Source organism: Aythya ferina (genome assembly GCF_964211825.1).
Source record: "Aythya ferina genome assembly, chromosome: 9".
In the NCBI taxonomy this organism is placed as follows: Eukaryota; Metazoa; Chordata; class Aves; order Anseriformes; family Anatidae; genus Aythya; species Aythya ferina.
In genome coordinates, this window is record NC_140305.1 from 3,745,866 (window position 1) to 3,764,734 (window position 18,869).

Genomic DNA, 18,869 nt, shown 5'->3' on the forward strand with positions numbered 1-18,869 from the left:
TATTTATTGGAGGTTCTCTCAAAAAATAATATGGAACTAAGTAAATCTTGATGTAATGTTTAAATCTTTGTAGTGCAATAAAATATTCAGAGGCAGTATGTTTTGGACACAGTACAGTTGACAATGTTTCATGGCTCATTTGCCCAAGTAATTATGAGATTGTAGTCATCACTCAAAGATCAAGTGCAGCTTTTTCATTGCAAAGACATTCAGGTTTTTATCTATATAATGCATAATGGCTGTGATTTAAATGGAGCTCAGGAACACAGGAATCCTGGAGCTGTGATACACTCATTACAGGAATATTTAAAAAGCATTAAATAATATTGTGCAGTTGTAAACTGAGGTGGATTGGTTGGTATGTCTTTAATGCAAAATGTTGTGAAACTAAAGAAAGGACTACAGAAAGGACTATTTGAAATCCAATCTGAAAAAGAGTGTTTGTTTGGTTTTAGTATAACAACCTGGAATCCCATTTATTGACAGTTTGCAGCTATGTTTAGTGACCTCAGCTGACTTTTCACCTCACATAGCTACACCCCTCACATGGAAATCAATGCAAAGAATGAGTTAATAGGTCATAAAGTCAAAACATTGGCAACATATGGTACTATTGCATCATTCTTATATAAGGGAAGAAAAAAAAAAAAAAAAACTTGTGGTTTTCTAGTTATTTCTGTTATAAATGAAGTCTCAACTCAATCTGAATTTTGTAATGTTTATAAAACAAATATTTCTAAAAGGTATAAAAGGCAAGTAAACAGCGCTGGGTGTGTGGGGAGTCTACGCTCCACCAACATGCACACACGAACATCAAACATTCTAAATATACAGAACATTGCTTTACATACTAAACACAAGTATGCCTATATATACGTACAATCAGGAAAAGTAACAAACAATCCTTTAAGTTCCATAACTTACTAAAATTGAGTACGCCTATACATATGTATGATCAGAAAAGGTAGCAAACAATACTATACAATCAGGAAAGGTAACAAACAATCCTTTAAGTTACTAAACTTATTAAAATAGAGTACACCTATACATAAAAGGTAACGAACAATCCTCCAAGTTCCACGACTCAACAGTCTCCATCTTCCACTCCTTTTCTTGATTACATACAAGTCTCCATTTTCCATTCCCTTTGAACAATATGTCTTGCTTTAAGTTGTCAAGCAACTCAGTCTTCAGGCCTTATGTATCCCGTCCTTCCCACATTGAAGAAAAGCATATCCATCTCCTTTTCAAGGCCAATGAGGCCTGGATCAAAAGGCACATTCAGGTCAACAGGGGGCGTAACAGCAAAGGCCTTCGATGGCTGCAGCAGCAGAGGGGCCCATGGCATAGCAGTCAGATCAGTAAAGGAGACCGCTGCTCCCTCACTATCTGGCAAGCTACACGTTTGTGATTGTGGCTCCACACGGCTCTTTAAGGCCTCAGAGATTGCTCGCCAGGTGCCGAGCAATCCCACTGCAACCTTGTCGTTTTTAGTTGCAGGGTCCCACACCTTGACCTCAGTTTGGTCCCATATTTCAGGATTGTAAACTGTCCGATTGTTAAGAAGGAGAATGAGCTGTAAGGTTACCAGGACAGTCTTTGCTCCTAAGGACAGATTCCCCATAATGCGCAACTGCTTACCAGCGAGAGGCAGTTGTGTGCACAGGTCCGCTTCTCTCAGCTCGAGCTTCTCTCCAGCTCCAGTGCGCCTATTCCCAGCAACTTTCTGTACGAGCTTCTCTGAGCAGTTTGCTGAGTCTGGCCGAACCTATCTCCATGAGGCAATCAAAATGCCTGTTCCCATCCTGGTCTCCATTCTGCCAGCCTGCTCCTCTTCACTTCTTTTTCCTGCTTCTTTATTGATGTAACTTCATCGTGCTGCCCTTTTTCTTTTTTTATCTTGAGTGCAGTTTCCCTCTTATACTCTTCTCCCCACAGCACTTCTTTTCAAAACAACTTTTCTTTGGTCAAACAACTTTGAATGTAACAACAACAACAAACACCCAGAAACATCCATGCCTTAACGGCTGGAGAACAAGAAACCATATGGAGAACAAGAAACCGGAGACTGCATGGAGTCTCCTGAATCACCCTTCTTTGTTCCCTCTAAACTCTTTTATATTCCTGATGGCCTTGTCATTAAGAGTCTAATGTTATCTCAACCACGGGGTTTTCCAACCCCCATGGCCATATTCCCAAATCTCCCCCTTCTTTATTAATATCAACCATTTTCTCGACACGAATTACCACTCCATATATAACATTTCTTAGACAAATTAATAGACAGACCATGACATAACCAAACAATAATATATCAACTGATTTACATGTGGTTAAATATGCTTGAGGACGGTATTCAATTGGGGCATAATGAGATGAATGTCTTGACTTGCTTTTGCCACATTGTTAGCATTACTTAGGAAAATCTACAATTGCATCTTTAAATTTTGAGCCTGAGCAAAATCTTAGTATCACAACAGATATTTTCCATGGTCAAAAGCATTACAGGAGACTAACCAAAATACTGAAATGTAGCAATTCTTTACTTTTTTGAGCAAGACTCCATAGGAGGGTTCTTTTAAACAAAGGCTCAGACATTCAGGTTTTCTGACCACTCATGTCGTACCTAAAGCATCAAACACAAGAATGGTTGGGTTTTTCCTAAAGGCAAAGGAAGCTTTGACTACTTTAGCCTACTCAGGCATAACAGCCTTGTGATTGGGTACAGACACAGTAATGGGTGCATCTGCACCCACGGTAACCTCTGAGTTGCCCTCTTGCATGTAGACACCTTGCTGAAGCCCATGCTTGGGTGTGATTGCATGTGTTTCAGGTGATCTCTCCTAGTTTTAGCATAAGTAAGGACAGTCCCTCTTTGGTCCTGTACCAATAAAGGGTGGTATAAGACGTAAGATAAATATTTTTAATAATATGAATAATTTAAGTTTGAACTTTCTGTTACCAGTCATCCCCAAATTTATTCATATAGAAACTCGAGCTGCATTTTTTCATCCACATTCATTATGTGTTTGCCTGCCTGGTTGAATAACTCTGAACAGGCATTACTTTCACAGAAGCCCAAGTCCATAGGCATATCTGACGAGCTAAGATACCATGGTTACTGAATGCTGCCTTTCTTACTCCCATCCACATACATCATCCTACCTCTGAGGTGTGTGTTTCTCTCCATTAGACCTCCCCATCAAAACTGAGTTAAGAGGGGAAACACGAGATAATCTCTAAATAGTAAAAAAAAAAAAAAAAAAAAAAAAAAATCATGCACATTGGAAAATGTTAAGCAAAAACTCTTCTTACATCAGCTAATGTCCTGCTGGGGCAAAGGTGTGTTCATTTGAACATTTGCTGTCAGGTCCATAGATACAAAATTATTTATATAACGCTACTGATACTCAGCTGTTGAACAGTCATTGTACCTCAGGTAAACACACGTGACATGTAAAGCCCATTTCTCTTCTGTTTTTCCAGTTATTTGTATAACCAAAGGGGTTTTCTATGTGTGAAATTTATACAGAATAGTGTAAGATAAATTTATTATTGGTGCACTGTTACCTGAAACATTTCCCATCCTGTTCCCATCCTGGTCTCCATTCTGCCAGCCTGCTCCTCTTCACTTCTTTTTCCTGCTTCTTTATTGATGTAACTTCATCGTGCTGCCCTTTTTTTGGTCTTCTCTTGCTTTGATTAGTTACCAAGTGATTTACTGAAGAAAAACTCACAATAACCTTTCTAGTGACAAAACTGATTTAGAAGACAAAAAGAATATACTAGCACATACAGCACTTTGAAATAATGAATCATTGTAGCAAAAACAACGATGTGAAACATTCCACTGTACATAAGTTATAGGAATATATTGGTGTGGTAGAAATAGAAAGATCAGAATAAAGGAATGAATATTTCATTTTCATCACTACTATTTATGGTTTGCAGCATACGTTTTAAATTCTGACTAGTGGCTCTCTTTATTAGTGTTGTGATATCAATCAGTCAACCACTATATTACTTCATACATGAGCAAGAATAACATCTTTCTTCTCCTTTGCCTATTGTTGGCTTATTAATATTGCTATTCCTTGTGAAAAGAAAGTTCCGACTACACTGTTCAGGCACATTTTTACCATGAGAGATTTGCAGGACTTATTTCAACTTGTATTTCTCAACTTGTATTTCTCTCACCTCATATTTGCCTAAGCTACCTAACACAAACACAGAATAATCTATACATTTGTGTAGCAGGCCAGGTCAGAGTCCAGAGACAGCACTGCTTCTTGGAGTCAGTCTCTGGAAATATGAGTGAGCATAATACCAATTTTGTTTTGTATTAGTTATGTTCTATAAATCATCTGCCACATTGATGGGACAGTGTTGGGTAGTTTCTGTTACTATTTTTCCTTTTTTCCTTCATTTCAACCCTTGTGATTCTGCTGTTTCACCCTCTTGTTCTATATGCATTTGAGACTAGAAAAGGTGAACCATTTTTAGCCACAATATCAACAGCTGTTTGACAGTGATTCTACAAAAAGTTTTCTTCTGAACCAGCAAGCATCACTTTTTTGCTTTTTAAGTGAAGATAGAAACTTTAGATGGAAGCAATTTATTTCCGTTTTGAAGGTCAAGAAGCACAAAACTAGGAGATGTGATAGGGTTCTTCCTTTGTCTGTGGCAATCTCTGCCTGTCATTGTCACCTTGTCCCCTACTTTGTTCACTGTTCATGCGTATGTAGCCCTCTCAACAGTTCTTTGGGACATCCTGTGGTATTGCGTTCCCAGAAACGCTACTAACTTGGGTTGCTGTTTGCCAGCTGTATTTAGGTATAGTATAGACTTTTGTTAGCTTTTTAGATATCAGGTATGCTGCTTATTGATATGTCTCTTATGTAGCCTTTCTTGTCTAGCCGTGTAGCTAAAATTCTTGCCAGGCTCTCATTTCCTGTCTTGATGACTCCAATATCTTTTTCCTCATGCCTTGCCTCATGTAGCCTGACCCCATTTGTGGCTATTCACAATGTTTCTGTTAAAATTGTTCTCCCAGCCCCTTGACAGCTTCTCCTTGAATTTTCCTACAGCTTCCCTATTCAATTCCACATCAAACAGACCCTGCTTGTCTTCACTGTAAAACTACAAATTATTTCTCTTCTACTAGCTGTGATAGATGTTAAACTGTTAGAATTTTCTGACAAGAGCTTCCCCCCCTCCAAAAAAAAAAAAAAAAAAAAAAAAAAAGGTATTTCTTCACAACACTTCTTTAAACCAGCTGTTGCTAAAGGAAACTCTTGTGAAAAACAGGCTTCTGTTCAGCTGCATCTACAGCTTTTCCTGAGCATTGAAATAGTTTTTTGTGTAGTCGTTACTCTAAAGTCTTTAGGAGAGGGCTCTTTTTCTTACTCTACATTTAAACAGCAGCTGGTTCAAAGATGTCCCAATCCCAGACTAGCCTTCCTAGAGAGCAGCTTTATAAATAAATCCTTTGGAAACTTTCAGCAGTACCAAGTTAGCAATGTGCTCTCTGAATCCTGTTCTTGAAGGCACAGCAATAAAATGTTAGTAGCAGCAGTAGTTACAGTGGTAGTTAAATACCTACACCTTTTAAATACAGATATTCTTCCTCCTTTATTCACATGAGTTTAAATGCGGTCCAACTTCTAAATAAGCAAGGGTGGTCAGATGCTCAGAACCACTGATGCCATGTGAAATTGTTCTGGTTCTTTGGTATTTGTTTACTTAGATTTTTTTTTATATTTTTTGGTTAGTTTGAAGTTTATTTTGTGTTCTATTGAAATTCCATGTGATGTACTTGTCTATTCATACCAGAAATACTGATAGTAAAAGCTCGGTTTCCCAGAAAATGATTCAGGTCAAATACTTATATGGTGTCTCCTGTACTGTGCAATAACAGCATTGTATGTAGCATTTTTTAGAGATGAGGCACTTTGTATGTGCCAGACTTGCATCATCTGGAAAATTCAGAATTTTCCTGTGTTTCATTACATTACTGTTTTTACATTTTTCTGTTAAAGGTATAAAATACTTGCTCTGGCTTGATGTGCTCCTCCCTATGCTTTCAATAAAAATTATGTTTGTGTAGAAAATGTCAGCTTTTCTACAGTACAGCTAATCTGAGTTTTATTCTTCTATTGTATTCCTTGATTAATATTCCAAATCCCTGACCAAATCAGTTATTCACAAATATTGCTTGCTTTAGTAAACTAGCACCAACGAGTCCATCTGATGTCTTCAGTAACTATTTATTACTAATCTGTTTACTTGGCATTTTTTTCTAAAATATAATGTTTCTCATCATCTAGTATCTGGTCATATATGAAAATTGTTGAATTTGCATATTTATTCATAATAAGAAGCAACCCAAAATAAGTTCCTGCTCTGTACTGATTGCACGTAGTTCCTTAAATAGCCATATATTCCTAGATCCAAAACAGATATGGTTAGAGGCACTTTTTCACCTAGCAAAATCCACAGCTTCAAGTTACAAAAGCTGGAGGGGTACAAAGCTGGAGGGGTAGAGCAGAAAAGAAGTAGACATTGAAGTGTAGCCTCACACTCAGACTTCCCTCACACAGGATGAGGACCCAGATCACCAGTTACGACATCACACTTTCAAATTCATGTAATTTTCAGCTGACTAATTTAATGAATAATGGCTAATGATAAGCAAGGTGGAACAGATTTTAGGTATGGGGAACTTAGAGTCTCTTTTTGGCAAGATAGTATTTAGGAAAAATGAAGGTGTTTCCTTGGGATTCATGTGCTACTGTCATTGGGGTATGCTTTCCTTCTCGGGTTCCCACTAAGAACAGCTATATTGTTTGGTACTGTATTAATATTTAATAGCACTATAGTTAGGAGCTCAAGTATCCAGATGAGATTTGACTTTTAAATATACATTGGAAAAGTCACAATTCATTATTAACTATTACTCTAATGAGATTTGTTGTTAACATTTCTCATAGATAAATTGCTTTATTATTTAAATTTGACTATACTAGACTGTGTCACCTAAATAATCTCGGTCAGTGAATAAATGATAACGCCAGGCTGGCATTTTTTATTAATAAAAAATAACAAGCTGGAATACACAGTGCTAGAGCCTGATCTCATTTTTAGCACTCTAAAATGCATGGTAACTACTGTGATTTAGGTGGAATTTGTCTTTGTTCTAACCTATGAAACTGAGAAAAGGATCTGATTTCATATTGAGCATAACTAAAGCAATTTTATTTTAAATGTAAATTTAATAAAAAATAAATAAATAAACACATGACATGCTCAGCTTGTGATATTTCTAAAGAAATACAATCAGTTAAATTTGAGATTATTAATTAGATGTGTGAGTCTATCCTGTGTTATGAAGAATTTATGAAACGATTTTCCCAAGAGCAAACTCTCAGCTGGTATGAACTGCCATAGTCCCATTAATTTTACAAACATCAGAGAATTTAATCCAGTTCAGAACTGCCCTTTGATTTACACTTTTCAAAATAGCCTCTAAGATGAACTTTTTTGTGTAGTTTGGAGAGGATGACAAGAAACTGAATTTGGAGATGAGTAGAAAGTGACAATCGAAAATGAAAGAACTTAATTCTGTTTCAAAGTAATTTTAAGATATTTTAAAGTTATATGAAGTTAAGTAGGCTTTTTTGCATTTTGTGTGGCTGTGTCCATTAAGAAATTACTCTCATAAATGATGATTAATGATCACTTTGAATAATGTATTGCCTTCATTAAAAATCTACAGCTTTTGAAGATAAACCAATGTGTTTGAAAAATTAATTCACAATGTGAAATGATTTGTGTATGTGTTTTCATATGTGCTCAGTGGTGCAAATACAGGTTCTTGAGGTTTATTTAAACCAGCAGTTTCTCACATAATCCAAATCTTTGCCTGCACTTAATTGGGTTTATATTCAAAAAATCAGACTTTTGCCACTGTAGCATTATCAAAATGGATTAAATACCTCTCAAATTAAAAACAGAATACTAAGACAAAGAGAAGCTTAACCTCTCACTGATTAGCACCATTGTTTAGCCCACTTTTCAGTTTTATTTCCCTTTTCTGTGCAGCCAAGAACTGAATAGTATGTGAATAAAGGCCAGGTTCCCTAAGTCTTCTACCTCACTAAGCTTTATGGCAAACTTAGACCTCCTATGTCAGTAAAGGGCTCCTGACACCTGAATCCAAGCTTGTCCAGTTCATCTACAACTTTGTACTGTGACAGACATACTGTAAATACTTACTATTGTATAAGAAACAATGCTAAAGTCCAGAATGATTACTCCAGAAGGTATTTAAGAATTATCAGGACTAAATATGCCAGACAGTCACGTCTTAATTTTAATTATTATTTTAAAGTATTTTAACTGAATCAGAAGAATATCCATGATCAAAACTGTGAGTAGGTTCAGGCAATTATTTCTAAAAGACACTTATATGTTAACCTCAATTACTGCTGACTTCTGAGAAAATTGCAAATCAGGATAGTAGCACTGAAGAATTCTTTCCTAAAAATATACATGTTTGTGCTGGGGATAAAAAGACTATCTTCATTACAGGGTCTTGAATTGTTGTTCTCTGGTAACAGACAAAATGTGAGCTTATCACTCAGGAACACCTACAGATGGATAAATTGTCTTAGTACAATTTGGGATTAACTAGGTAGCTGATGTAAATACATGCATATGTATTTCCAACCATCAGGAAATTCTGTGGTGACCTATCTGTTTCCCTCTTAATTCAATAGGTTTAGTATACTACAGCTAAAATATACAGTTTGGTGAAGTACTGAAAACAATTTGCAATTAACCTTCAGGCTGTGTGTTGTTTTTTTTTTTTGTGGGTTTTTTTTTTTTTTTGGTTGGTTGGTTAGTTGTTTTTTTAGCACTTATCTATCACTCAGATCTGTATTCATGTGACTTCAGAAACTTCGAAGGAATACAGCAGAGGACAAAACATAGCTGAATATGTGGATGCATGTTACTCTGTTTAAAAAATTTTTTTAAATGTGTAGATACAAGTGTACAGCTGTTAACTTGTGTGTTGTTTGTGGAAAAGCTATTGAATGGAATTTTTTTTACTATGAATTGGATTGGAATTGCATGAATTTTTTTTAAAATCTACTACAGGTTGTAACAGCAAGCAAATTCATTTTTTCAAGATATTTCAAGAATCTTCTTAGAATACACATCCCTGATATTATTACCTAATTATTTAACCAGTAATTCTCTGAAATTACTGAAGATTTATCAGTGCATTTTAAAGTGTGACCTTGTTGCCTCACTATCATTCTGAGTTGTTCAGTGTCTGTCTCATTTAGAGACATCACCTGGAATGTTGAATGCAAATAAATTTAAAAGCTGATAGTTTCATTTAGAGATATTAGAACAAGCCACATAGCTGACTGTAGAACTGTCTTTATGTAAAGTTTCTACAATATTAGTCAATTTGGTCTGCTTAAGCTTATATTGTCTTTTCTTCCGAAAAATAAACAGTTTTAAAAAATAAACGGTATTGCCCTCTGCCAACAGCAGATGGCAATTATTCAGAAAAGTCTTTGCATTTGGATTGTCTATAAAGTTTGACACAATAATTGAATAGTCGAATAGGAAATAGGATTTTTATGACAGCAGTTTATGTTCAGGATTCATACGGTATGTTTATTTAAAAGAAGCTGAAGAGAACAAGAAACTGCTTAGTATGGTGAAATATGCATGTGTTATATACTGTGTCTTAATGACTGTCTTTTCTTTCCTCTTACAGTTTGATAATGTATGGTTTTGTGAAGGCCATGGTACACATTGGCCAATTAAAAGCATGGGAATTCCACTTCACTGACTGTTTGTTTTTTGGATCACTGATGTCTGCCACAGATCCAGGTAACAATTTAAAATAATTTTTTTTTTTTTCAAAAGTCAGAAGAGTAAATAAAAATATAATGTCTGTATGTGCCATAAAAATGTTGAGTGTCTGTTCTCAGTTTTGATTCTCATCCCTTTAAATGTCTTATATTCTGATTATCGTAAATCGAATTGCCTCCAGAGATCCCCTGTGTAAGATTTACCTGTGTTAATCTTACAAACTTTACAAATGAAGTTGCTGAAGAGATTTGATTCAAAGATCGAAGCCGAAATTCCTTTAAGTGGTATATTCTTTATTGCAGCGCTGGATGCACGGGGGATCTCTCCACCTATCGTGCATACCTAAAGCGGAAAGCAGTCTTGAATTTATACAATCAATCTATCAATATTCTACAAGCACCTATACATATGCATTACCTATCCCCGCCTTCCCTCGCTTCTCATGCTAATTAGCCTTTTGGCACCTTGCGCCTGCGCAGTGCCTTCCAAGAATTGTGGGCAGGGGTCTTTGGGATGTGGGCAGGGGTCTTTGGGAGGAAGACCCTGAGTCTTCCTCACAGTGTATTTTTCACCTTTGGTCAGGAATCTGCTGAATTGGCAGGTTTCTTAATTGCAAGAGATGGTTGTTGCTAATTCTTCCGTTTGTTGTATCTTTATAATGAATTCCAATGTCCAGTTTTGAGATTTATAGTCCTTACGTTTGTTTCTCTGTCCATCTGCCGCTTCCTTATCATGAGTTCCAGTGTCTTGTTTCGAGATATACAGTCCATGTCTGGGGATTGTCCTTGCCTCCCCAATGCCTCCTCAATACCTCCTTAATCAGATTGGAATAATGTTCTCCAGTCTCCGGGACACCTGACTGTTTATTGCTAATATGAGAACTTCTGTGAGCCTTAAACTTTATGGTTAATTAACATAGACATTCAAAGAAACATAGAAAATCCTGAGTTAGAAGGGACCCAAAAGGATCATCGAGCCTGCCACTCTGCTCCCCTCCTAAGGAGGCTGCAGGCTGCCATGAGGTCTCCGCTCAGTCTCCTCTGAGCTGAACAAACCAAGTGACTTCAGACACTCCTCATACGTCTTCCACTCTAGACCCTTCACCATCTTTGTTACCCTTATTTATATGCCCTCTAACATTTCTATATCCTTCTTAATACTGTGGTGCCCAAAACTGCACACAGGCCACACCTGTGCAGAGCAGATCAGGTCACTTCCCTCAACCATCCAGACATGCTGTGCCAAATGCATCTCAGGCTATGGTTGGCCCTTTCGGCTGCCAGGGCACACTGCTGGCTTATATTCAATTCGCAATCAACCAGGATCCGCAGATCCTTTCTCTTGTCCCCCAGCCTGCATGTGTATTCAGGATTGCCACACCCCAGGCACACTTTTTTTTTTCTTTTTAAATTTCATACAGATGGCGAGTGCCCAACCCTCTAGTTTGTCAAGATCTTTCTGCAAAGCCTCTCTACCCCTGAGGGTGTCAACAGCTCCTCCTAATTTAGTATCATCTACAAACTCACTTAGCATGTATTTGAGTCCTGCATCCAGATCACTTATAAAATGTGTGATCTAACCTAGTTTAAAGATATGGGGAACTAACTTTCAGATATGGCCATATAAATATAGTTTATAAGGTATCAATTTAGAATTTGAATGCAGTGTTACATGGTTAATACAATTATGAAAAGATCGGTACTAATATGTTGACCAGAACTTGCAGATGTGAGGTTTAAAGCCTACAGTTACAGTAAATACCCAAGTGTGGGAGAAACAGATTCAGTGGAATTCCAAGTTACAGAATTGTGTATATCAGAAGGGACCTCTGGAGTATTTCCTATCCAACCTAATAATTAAAACAGGGCTAACTTCAAAGTTATTCATAGACTTAGCAAATTTTTGTTACACTGACTATGTTCATAGTAAGACTACTCTGGTATCAAAATATTGGTTTTGCATCTATGGAAAAACTGTGAAGGAGGAAGTGAAAAGAGAATTTATTGATATTCTAACTACAATATCATGCAAAAACAAAGTGAAAAATATGGAAAGGTACACTGGATTTTTGCAAAATTTTCAGTTGAGCGGTTACAGGAAAAAGAACAAAAAGCATTTCATGATGCACATGACATGCTGTGTTAGTGCTAATACCCCTGACAAGCTTCTCTGAGAAACATATGAAAAAGTCTTTCAAATTCTTGGCTATTAAAAGAAGTGACAAAAAGCAACACTGTTCCACAAATTTGTTCCGTTCTTTAAATGAAACCTCAATATTTAACAAAAGACTACGAGAGCTTGTGATTTATCATTCTGATGGCTTAAAAATATGGTGTAAAACAATTTATTTCAACAAAACCTGTTGTTGCAAGATTGCTGTAAAAGCTGCCTCAAATTGTTATTCTCAAATTAAGCTAAGCATCCAGTATTCTGCCACTTATAAAATCCCCCAACTACTTTAATAAGGTTCATCACATGATCAGAGCCTATCCTCAGAACAAGAGAACAACACAGAAACTAAAAGCAGAAATTACACATAAGAAAAATAATTGCTTATGGAATAAAAAGTTGCTTAAAGCTTCCAAGTACTTTTCTTGATTGTGCTATGAATAGTTTTGTAGTTGGCTTTGTTTCTTTTCCCATTTTCCATTCCATTACTATTTTGTTCCACAAATGAAAATGTTGATTTACAAGGGGATATACATACATGTATAAGACAAACACAGTGATTTTGATTACAATAGTGTTAAATCACCACTGAATAATCTGGCAAAGCTCAGGGGGAGGGGAGGGTGAACTTCCTCTTCCACTGGAAGGAATAAGAAGTGACAAGGATTACTTTACCCAGAATTTTTAATAGGCTTAAACAGCTAATACTGCAGTTCTGAATACTTTTAGTGGGACAAACTGTCATCTATTAATGCTCTTGGTAATTACTCTTCTGCTTATATAGAGTACCTGTGTGTGTCCAAGATTTGTTTGAATGTTCAGTCTTGCTCCTTCTGTTATCTAAGCTATTAGACTGATCTAATCTAATTTCAGTCCCCCAAAAGATTAGAGAATTTTACATGAAATTTTTGCTTAATTTAATGGTAGACATTGCTGAAAATATTTCACTCTCCTGTAGGATTTGCTCGTAAATTATAACATCAAGCCATGCAAAGAGCTCATAGGAATTCCAAAATCAGTGAAAACACAATCCTCTAAAGGACTGATAGATCATATGAAGCATATAAAATAATCAGTTTTATATGTGATTTTACATTTGATATCTAGCTTTAAAAAAGAGAAATCTCTGGTGAAATGTTGTTGGTGTTGTAGAATAGAATAATAAATTACTGTCCTAGTATGAAATAAGAAATTCTTGTCAGATATGCTACTTGATTTTTCATTTATTTTTTCACTGTGTAGACACATTCACTGAATAGACACATTCCAAAACCAGTTTTAATTTCCCTTGGTTATGAAAAGCAATTAAGTCTCAAAAGATGTTAAAAACCGATCTGTTGACTTGACAGAAGTTGTTTTGACTGAGTTCCTTATTTGTAATAATAAAGATGACTTGTAGATGTTTACATGTTAAATGAATAAGTTTACTACCAGGGCAGTAAATAAATACGTGCCATTTAGAAGTTCCTTATATTGTTAGGAAAAAGGAAATAACAGCATAGCACTCTCTAGGTGAGCATTTAAAGATCTTCATATAGAGATTTTGGCATAAAATTAATTCAGAAAAATTTCAACAATATTCCATAGGTTCCCTTCTATAGAAAATTGCATTTGAACTAAAATTTAGAAGTTAAATTACGATTGGTTATACTTGGGACTGTGTTTGAGATTCCTTTATCTACTTTCCAATAAAGATGAATTATCACAAGCTGATAGAGAAACCATTATTACACCGAATGTTGAACTAAAAAGAAAAATTAAAAAGAGAAAATCCTTTGAGTGTTACAGTTTACGAATCTTAGCTCCCTAAAATACTTAGTTATGTTTCTACATTTTGCATTATAGAAGCTCTTGGATCTCCAGTAAAAAAATAAAATAAAAAAATAAACATAAACATAAACATAAAAATAAAAGAAACTTTATGGGAAAGACAGGTTGTTTTCGAGTGAATCAATCACTTTACAGGAAATATCTCTTTCCAATAATTTATTCATTATTGACAGAAAAAGTTTCTCATTTCAAGACATCAGGTGAGAAGTTTAATTTTTAAGAAGTAATATTTTAAAACATCATCAAATTCTCCCTTAATTAGTGTTTGATTTTAAGCATCAGATCAGTATCTTTCAATCTGATCAACTGATACCATTTATCATGTTTTTTGGGAAATCATCTCTTCTCATTAGTTAATCTATGTAAAACAGCGCAGACTTGTTTCACTGTTCTCACTGTTGAAAGTGTTTCCCTTGTATTAGTACTGCATTTTGATTTCTAATGTAACCTAACTCTGGAGGCTGGAAGTTTTTTTTGTGTGATGCAAAAAGAAAGGAGCAGTTGTTCATGCCTTTGTTCTGGTGCGCATGTCAAGAGCACCAAAGAGGCTGTGGAAAAGGGGCTGGAATGGAGAGTAGAGCCCTAACTCTAGGTCCCTAGAGACCTGCAAAATGAAACTGCCTCAAGTGTGAGCTTGGATAAGGATATCTGGCATCAACTGTCTTGTGTGGCTGAAAGGCAGACACAACAACAAATCCCAGGAACAGGCTGCTTCAGGGTACCAGAAGTTTTAATGGAATCATGTGAATGACAGAACAAAACTGACACATGAACTAAAAGATTTGACCTCTGCCTTAGCCACCAAAAAATAACTGGAAAGTATAGCTTTGGCAGTTTGTTGTAGGTGTTGTTATTAACACATTTTGTGCAATGGCCTTCCAATCCAGAGAAATTTCATGTATCTTTAGCACTTCTTATTTTTTTAACTTTTGACATTTCAAGCATAGAAAACAGATTTACCTTCACAAGGTTTGCTGAAGCACAGCTATTTCTGAGCTAAATGAACTCCCTTACCTTTGGTCATATTGATAATCACAAGGCTCTTTTCTATTTGAAGTTACTATAGTTACAGCTGAACCTAAGATGTGAGTTGTACTGCTGCTGTTATTGATAAAATTGGATATTTATCAGAAAGAACAGTTCCTGTTTCTCATAAAAATCAGAGGATTTTGCATTAAAAAGCACAGTTTATAAATACAGCAGAGTAATACATTTTTGCACTGGTTCTATAGGCCTGTTTATAAGCATGTTTTTAATTAAAATATTTTTGCTTTCTCCTTATACACCCCTGACCTACTCTGTGAGTAGTGTTTATCAGGGAAAGGAATCTATAATTAAAATTGGAATTGTTATTTTTAAAGAAAAATTGATGGAAAACATAAGTGAGACTTCTCTCATCTGATTTTCTTTCCATTTGATAATGAACTCCTAAGAGCCCACGAGTTACAAAAGATATTAATTGTTCTAGTCAGAAGATTAAGATAAGATAAAACCAGTACTTTATATAATGGTTGCATTTATTTTCTGAGTTTCCTTGTTCTTTTCAAACACAACAGCAAAGAAGTATTGGATACAGTTAGCTTATGGATTGTTGAAGTTTGCTGATATTTCAGTTATACATTTTCAATTATCCTTTTTACAGCAATTAAGTCCTTTTTTTTTTTCTATATACATCAAAAGATATCTTTCACAGACCAGCTCCACGGACACCAGTTCTGACTTGGATACAATCAAAATCATGCTAGGCTTAGAATCTTAACAGATGTTCCCTCAGTCCATGAAGTCAAGGAAGAGAATCAGATTTCTCTTGGCACAAGTACTGAGAAAATCTTAGATGCTTTATTATTTCAGGCTTCCCACCACTGATTCGTTTAATGAATTTCACTACCCTTTGTGGTGGTTTTACTGTGCTGGGCAGCTAAACCCCACAACGGCTCTCTCACTCCCCCTCTTTTAGATGAGGAGGGGGAGAAGTAAAGCAAAGAACAACTCACGGGTTGAGATAAGGATAATTTAATTAAAGGGAAATAATTATAATAATTAAATAAAGACTACCATGAACTAAACAATTTAACTAAGGGGAAATAAAAAGGGAAAGTGGAAAAGGGAGGGGAAAAGGAAAAATAAAAAGAAGGGAGGAAAACTAACAAACAAAATAAATGAAGGCTATATGGAAGTGCAGAGGAAAGAAATTACTCTCTGCTTCCCACAAATGAGCGATGATTGACCACGTCCTTGAAGCAAGGCCTCAACACACGCAGTCGGTGTTCGAGAGGAGGGCCTTTGTTTTCTCAACGACAGCCCACCCCTCCCCTCTTCTTCCTGTCTTCTTCCACCTTTTATTGCTGAGTGTGACACCACATGGTATGGAATATCCCTTTGATTGGTTTAGGTCAGCTGCCCTAGTGATGTTTCTCTCCTCACTTTTTGCCCACCCCCTAGGAGGGTTAGAGAAAGGCCCAATGCTGTGCCACTGCTGCTCAGCAGTAGACACAACACTGGTGTGGTAACACTGCTGTTCCAGGTACAAGTACAGAGTATGGCACTGTATGGGCTGCTGCCGGGAAAGTTAACATTCCAGCCAGACCCAGTACACCTTTCTGAGTCAGGAGTTCTATTACATGTTTATTATTATTATTATTATTATTATTATTATTTATTTCTATTTTGGGGAGTTTTCAACTGCCACAAAAATATGTTTGTTTGCTGTCCCCAAATTACCAACTGTTTAGTTCTTTACCTGTCTCTATCTCTGTCCTCATATGCTTAGATTGAAATAAGAGCTTAAGAGTCACTGTGTAGTTTAGGGAAATGTAGTTTAGTATTTTTTTAATCCATATTATCATACTGTATCTAATGAATTATACAAGACTTTAAGAAGTTTGCCACACAAAAATCAAGTCCTACCTACTTTGCCTTAAGAAAGCTAGGGAGGCCATACTGCAATGTAGTATCTAAAGACTATACACTTTACTTAAATATAAATCTTCTCACAGATCAGATGTCACAGATTACTGTGATATATGACGGCAAATGCTGAATCTTTAAATTTGTTCTCTTTTAAAGTCGTCCATCAGACAAAACATAGTGTGACTATTTTGGACAACTACGATTATTCACAAAGTATTTTTCTATCTGGAGAGTAATTCAATTTTTTTTTTTTCCCTTAGTTTAGTGTTATGTCCTTTTTAATGTGCCCCTTTGTACATGTATCCATAGATTCTCATAAGCAACAAAAGCAAATGTGATCTTGAATAAATGGCTATATGGTTTTGGCAAAGCAATGCAAATGTTTTACTGAATTCTTAAATGGTATGGATGTGCTAGAGGTTCTGCTGCTCTCTGTTCTTGTGCAGATACCATTTAACATTTTCATTAATGAGTTGGCTAAGGCAATAGAGGATGCTTCTTTAACATATAATAATATGCTGAGAGGAGATAGCAAGCACTTTGAAAAACAGGATTAGAACTCAACTTAATCCTTGCAATAGTTTAAAATCAACAAGGATAAGTGCTACAGTTAGGAATAGTCATCTTAATAGATAGAAGCTAAGAAAATGGCATTTACTGCTGAAAAGGATTTCAAGTTTACAACCTGAAAATGAGTCATGAGGACTAATACAGGTGGGGAGGGGGAAAGGAAAACAGTTTCAGTTTCATAAACATATATTCTACCACATCATTTCACTCTATTTCTTGACAGCAAGCATCAGCTACAGTAACTGGATAGGGTTATGAGCACTGTATTTCAAGAAAGATACCACCTGATTAGAAAAAGTTTAGTGAAAATTAGCTAGTAATTAAAGGGATAGAAAATATTTTTGAAAAGAGAAGATTGGAAGAAGCAAGTCAGTTTAGAGAGGATATATCTGAAATGAATCTTTGAATAGGAAAAATGTTGCTGAAAGAAAGAAAAAGTCAATAAATATGCCAAATTATTTCTGTCTCATTAGGTTAGGAATGGAAATTAACAGACTTGAAGAGTAGGAAGGGAAATATAGGTTAGACGTTCAGGAATAATTGCATTTATAAACTGAAGAGTGGATTAGTTTCCTTGGGATTTGTGAAACCACAAACACTTCAGTTCTTTAAAAATAGATCAGATAAATATGTGTCATTAGTGATGACACGTATCACTGATAGCTTACAGTGTCTGGGGGGTGGGGGGGAGGAGGGGTGTGGAGGGAAGGGGGTAAGGACAGAGTGGATACTGGTAGTGGTCTTCCTCCAGAGACCAAGATTCTTCATCAAGCAACAGAAAATGCAGTAAACTCCAATGGGAGTGGGAGAGACATATGAAATGGAAGATACTTCCCGAGAAGTGGGTGAACTAGGGAGTCTTTCACAGAGGAGGCAAGTGGTGCATTATTGTGTTGCTGGCTTTATTATTTTACTTTCATTCGAAAAGATCTGGAACCAGATTTGGGGAATAGAGTTCAGAGTGTAAGAGAATATGTTTGTTACATAAAAGAAAAGGTGTTGTTTTTGTAGGAGGCAAGAGGATGGACAGGAATGTGTAGGTATCTGTCTAATTAGCTTTGTCTATTCAAATACCAACAGTATCTTGGACTTTGATTACTATACTGTTTCCCTTCTATCATTTGTGGAGTGAGTATTAGTGCAAGCCCAAAGTAATATGCTAATAAGCAAAAGCTGGAAGTGGCAAAGAGTTTTAGAAAACTGGTCTGTTGTTATGCCATCAAAGAATGGGAGACTAAAATGGGTGCACATTTAGCACATTTAGGCAGCACTGCCTAATCAAGAAAAAAAAAATAGAGAGATATTCATAGAATCATAGAATATCCCAAGTTGGAAGGGACCCACAAGGATAATCAAGTCCAACTCCTGGCTCCACACAGGACTACTTAAAAATTAAACCATATGTCTGAAGAGCATTGCCTAAATGTTTCTTGAACTCCACCAGGCTTGGTGCTGTGACCATTTCCCTGGGAGCCTGTCCCAGTGCCCGACCACGCTCT

At 36.2% G+C, this 18,869-nt stretch overlaps 1 protein-coding gene and 1 long non-coding RNA gene across 2 annotated transcripts in view; one reads left to right on the forward strand and one right to left on the reverse strand.

Moving 5' to 3' along the window:
• The window catches only part of SLC9A9 (solute carrier family 9 member A9), a 218,047-nt gene that overhangs the window by 37,367 nt on the left and 161,811 nt on the right, over positions 1 to 18,869 (forward strand). The window contains exon 5 of the mRNA XM_084530249.1: positions 9,794 to 9,909. Within this exon, the coding sequence (XP_084386375.1) occupies positions 9,794 to 9,909 (116 nt within the window). The remainder of the gene's footprint in view (positions 1 to 9,793; positions 9,910 to 18,869) is intronic.
• The window catches only part of LOC311441777, a 65,994-nt gene continuing 48,431 nt past the window's right edge, over positions 1,307 to 18,869 (reverse strand). Inside the window, exon 2 of the long non-coding RNA XR_014696212.1 lies at positions 1,307 to 3,721. This is a non-coding gene — a long non-coding RNA (uncharacterized lncRNA). The remainder of the gene's footprint in view (positions 3,722 to 18,869) is intronic.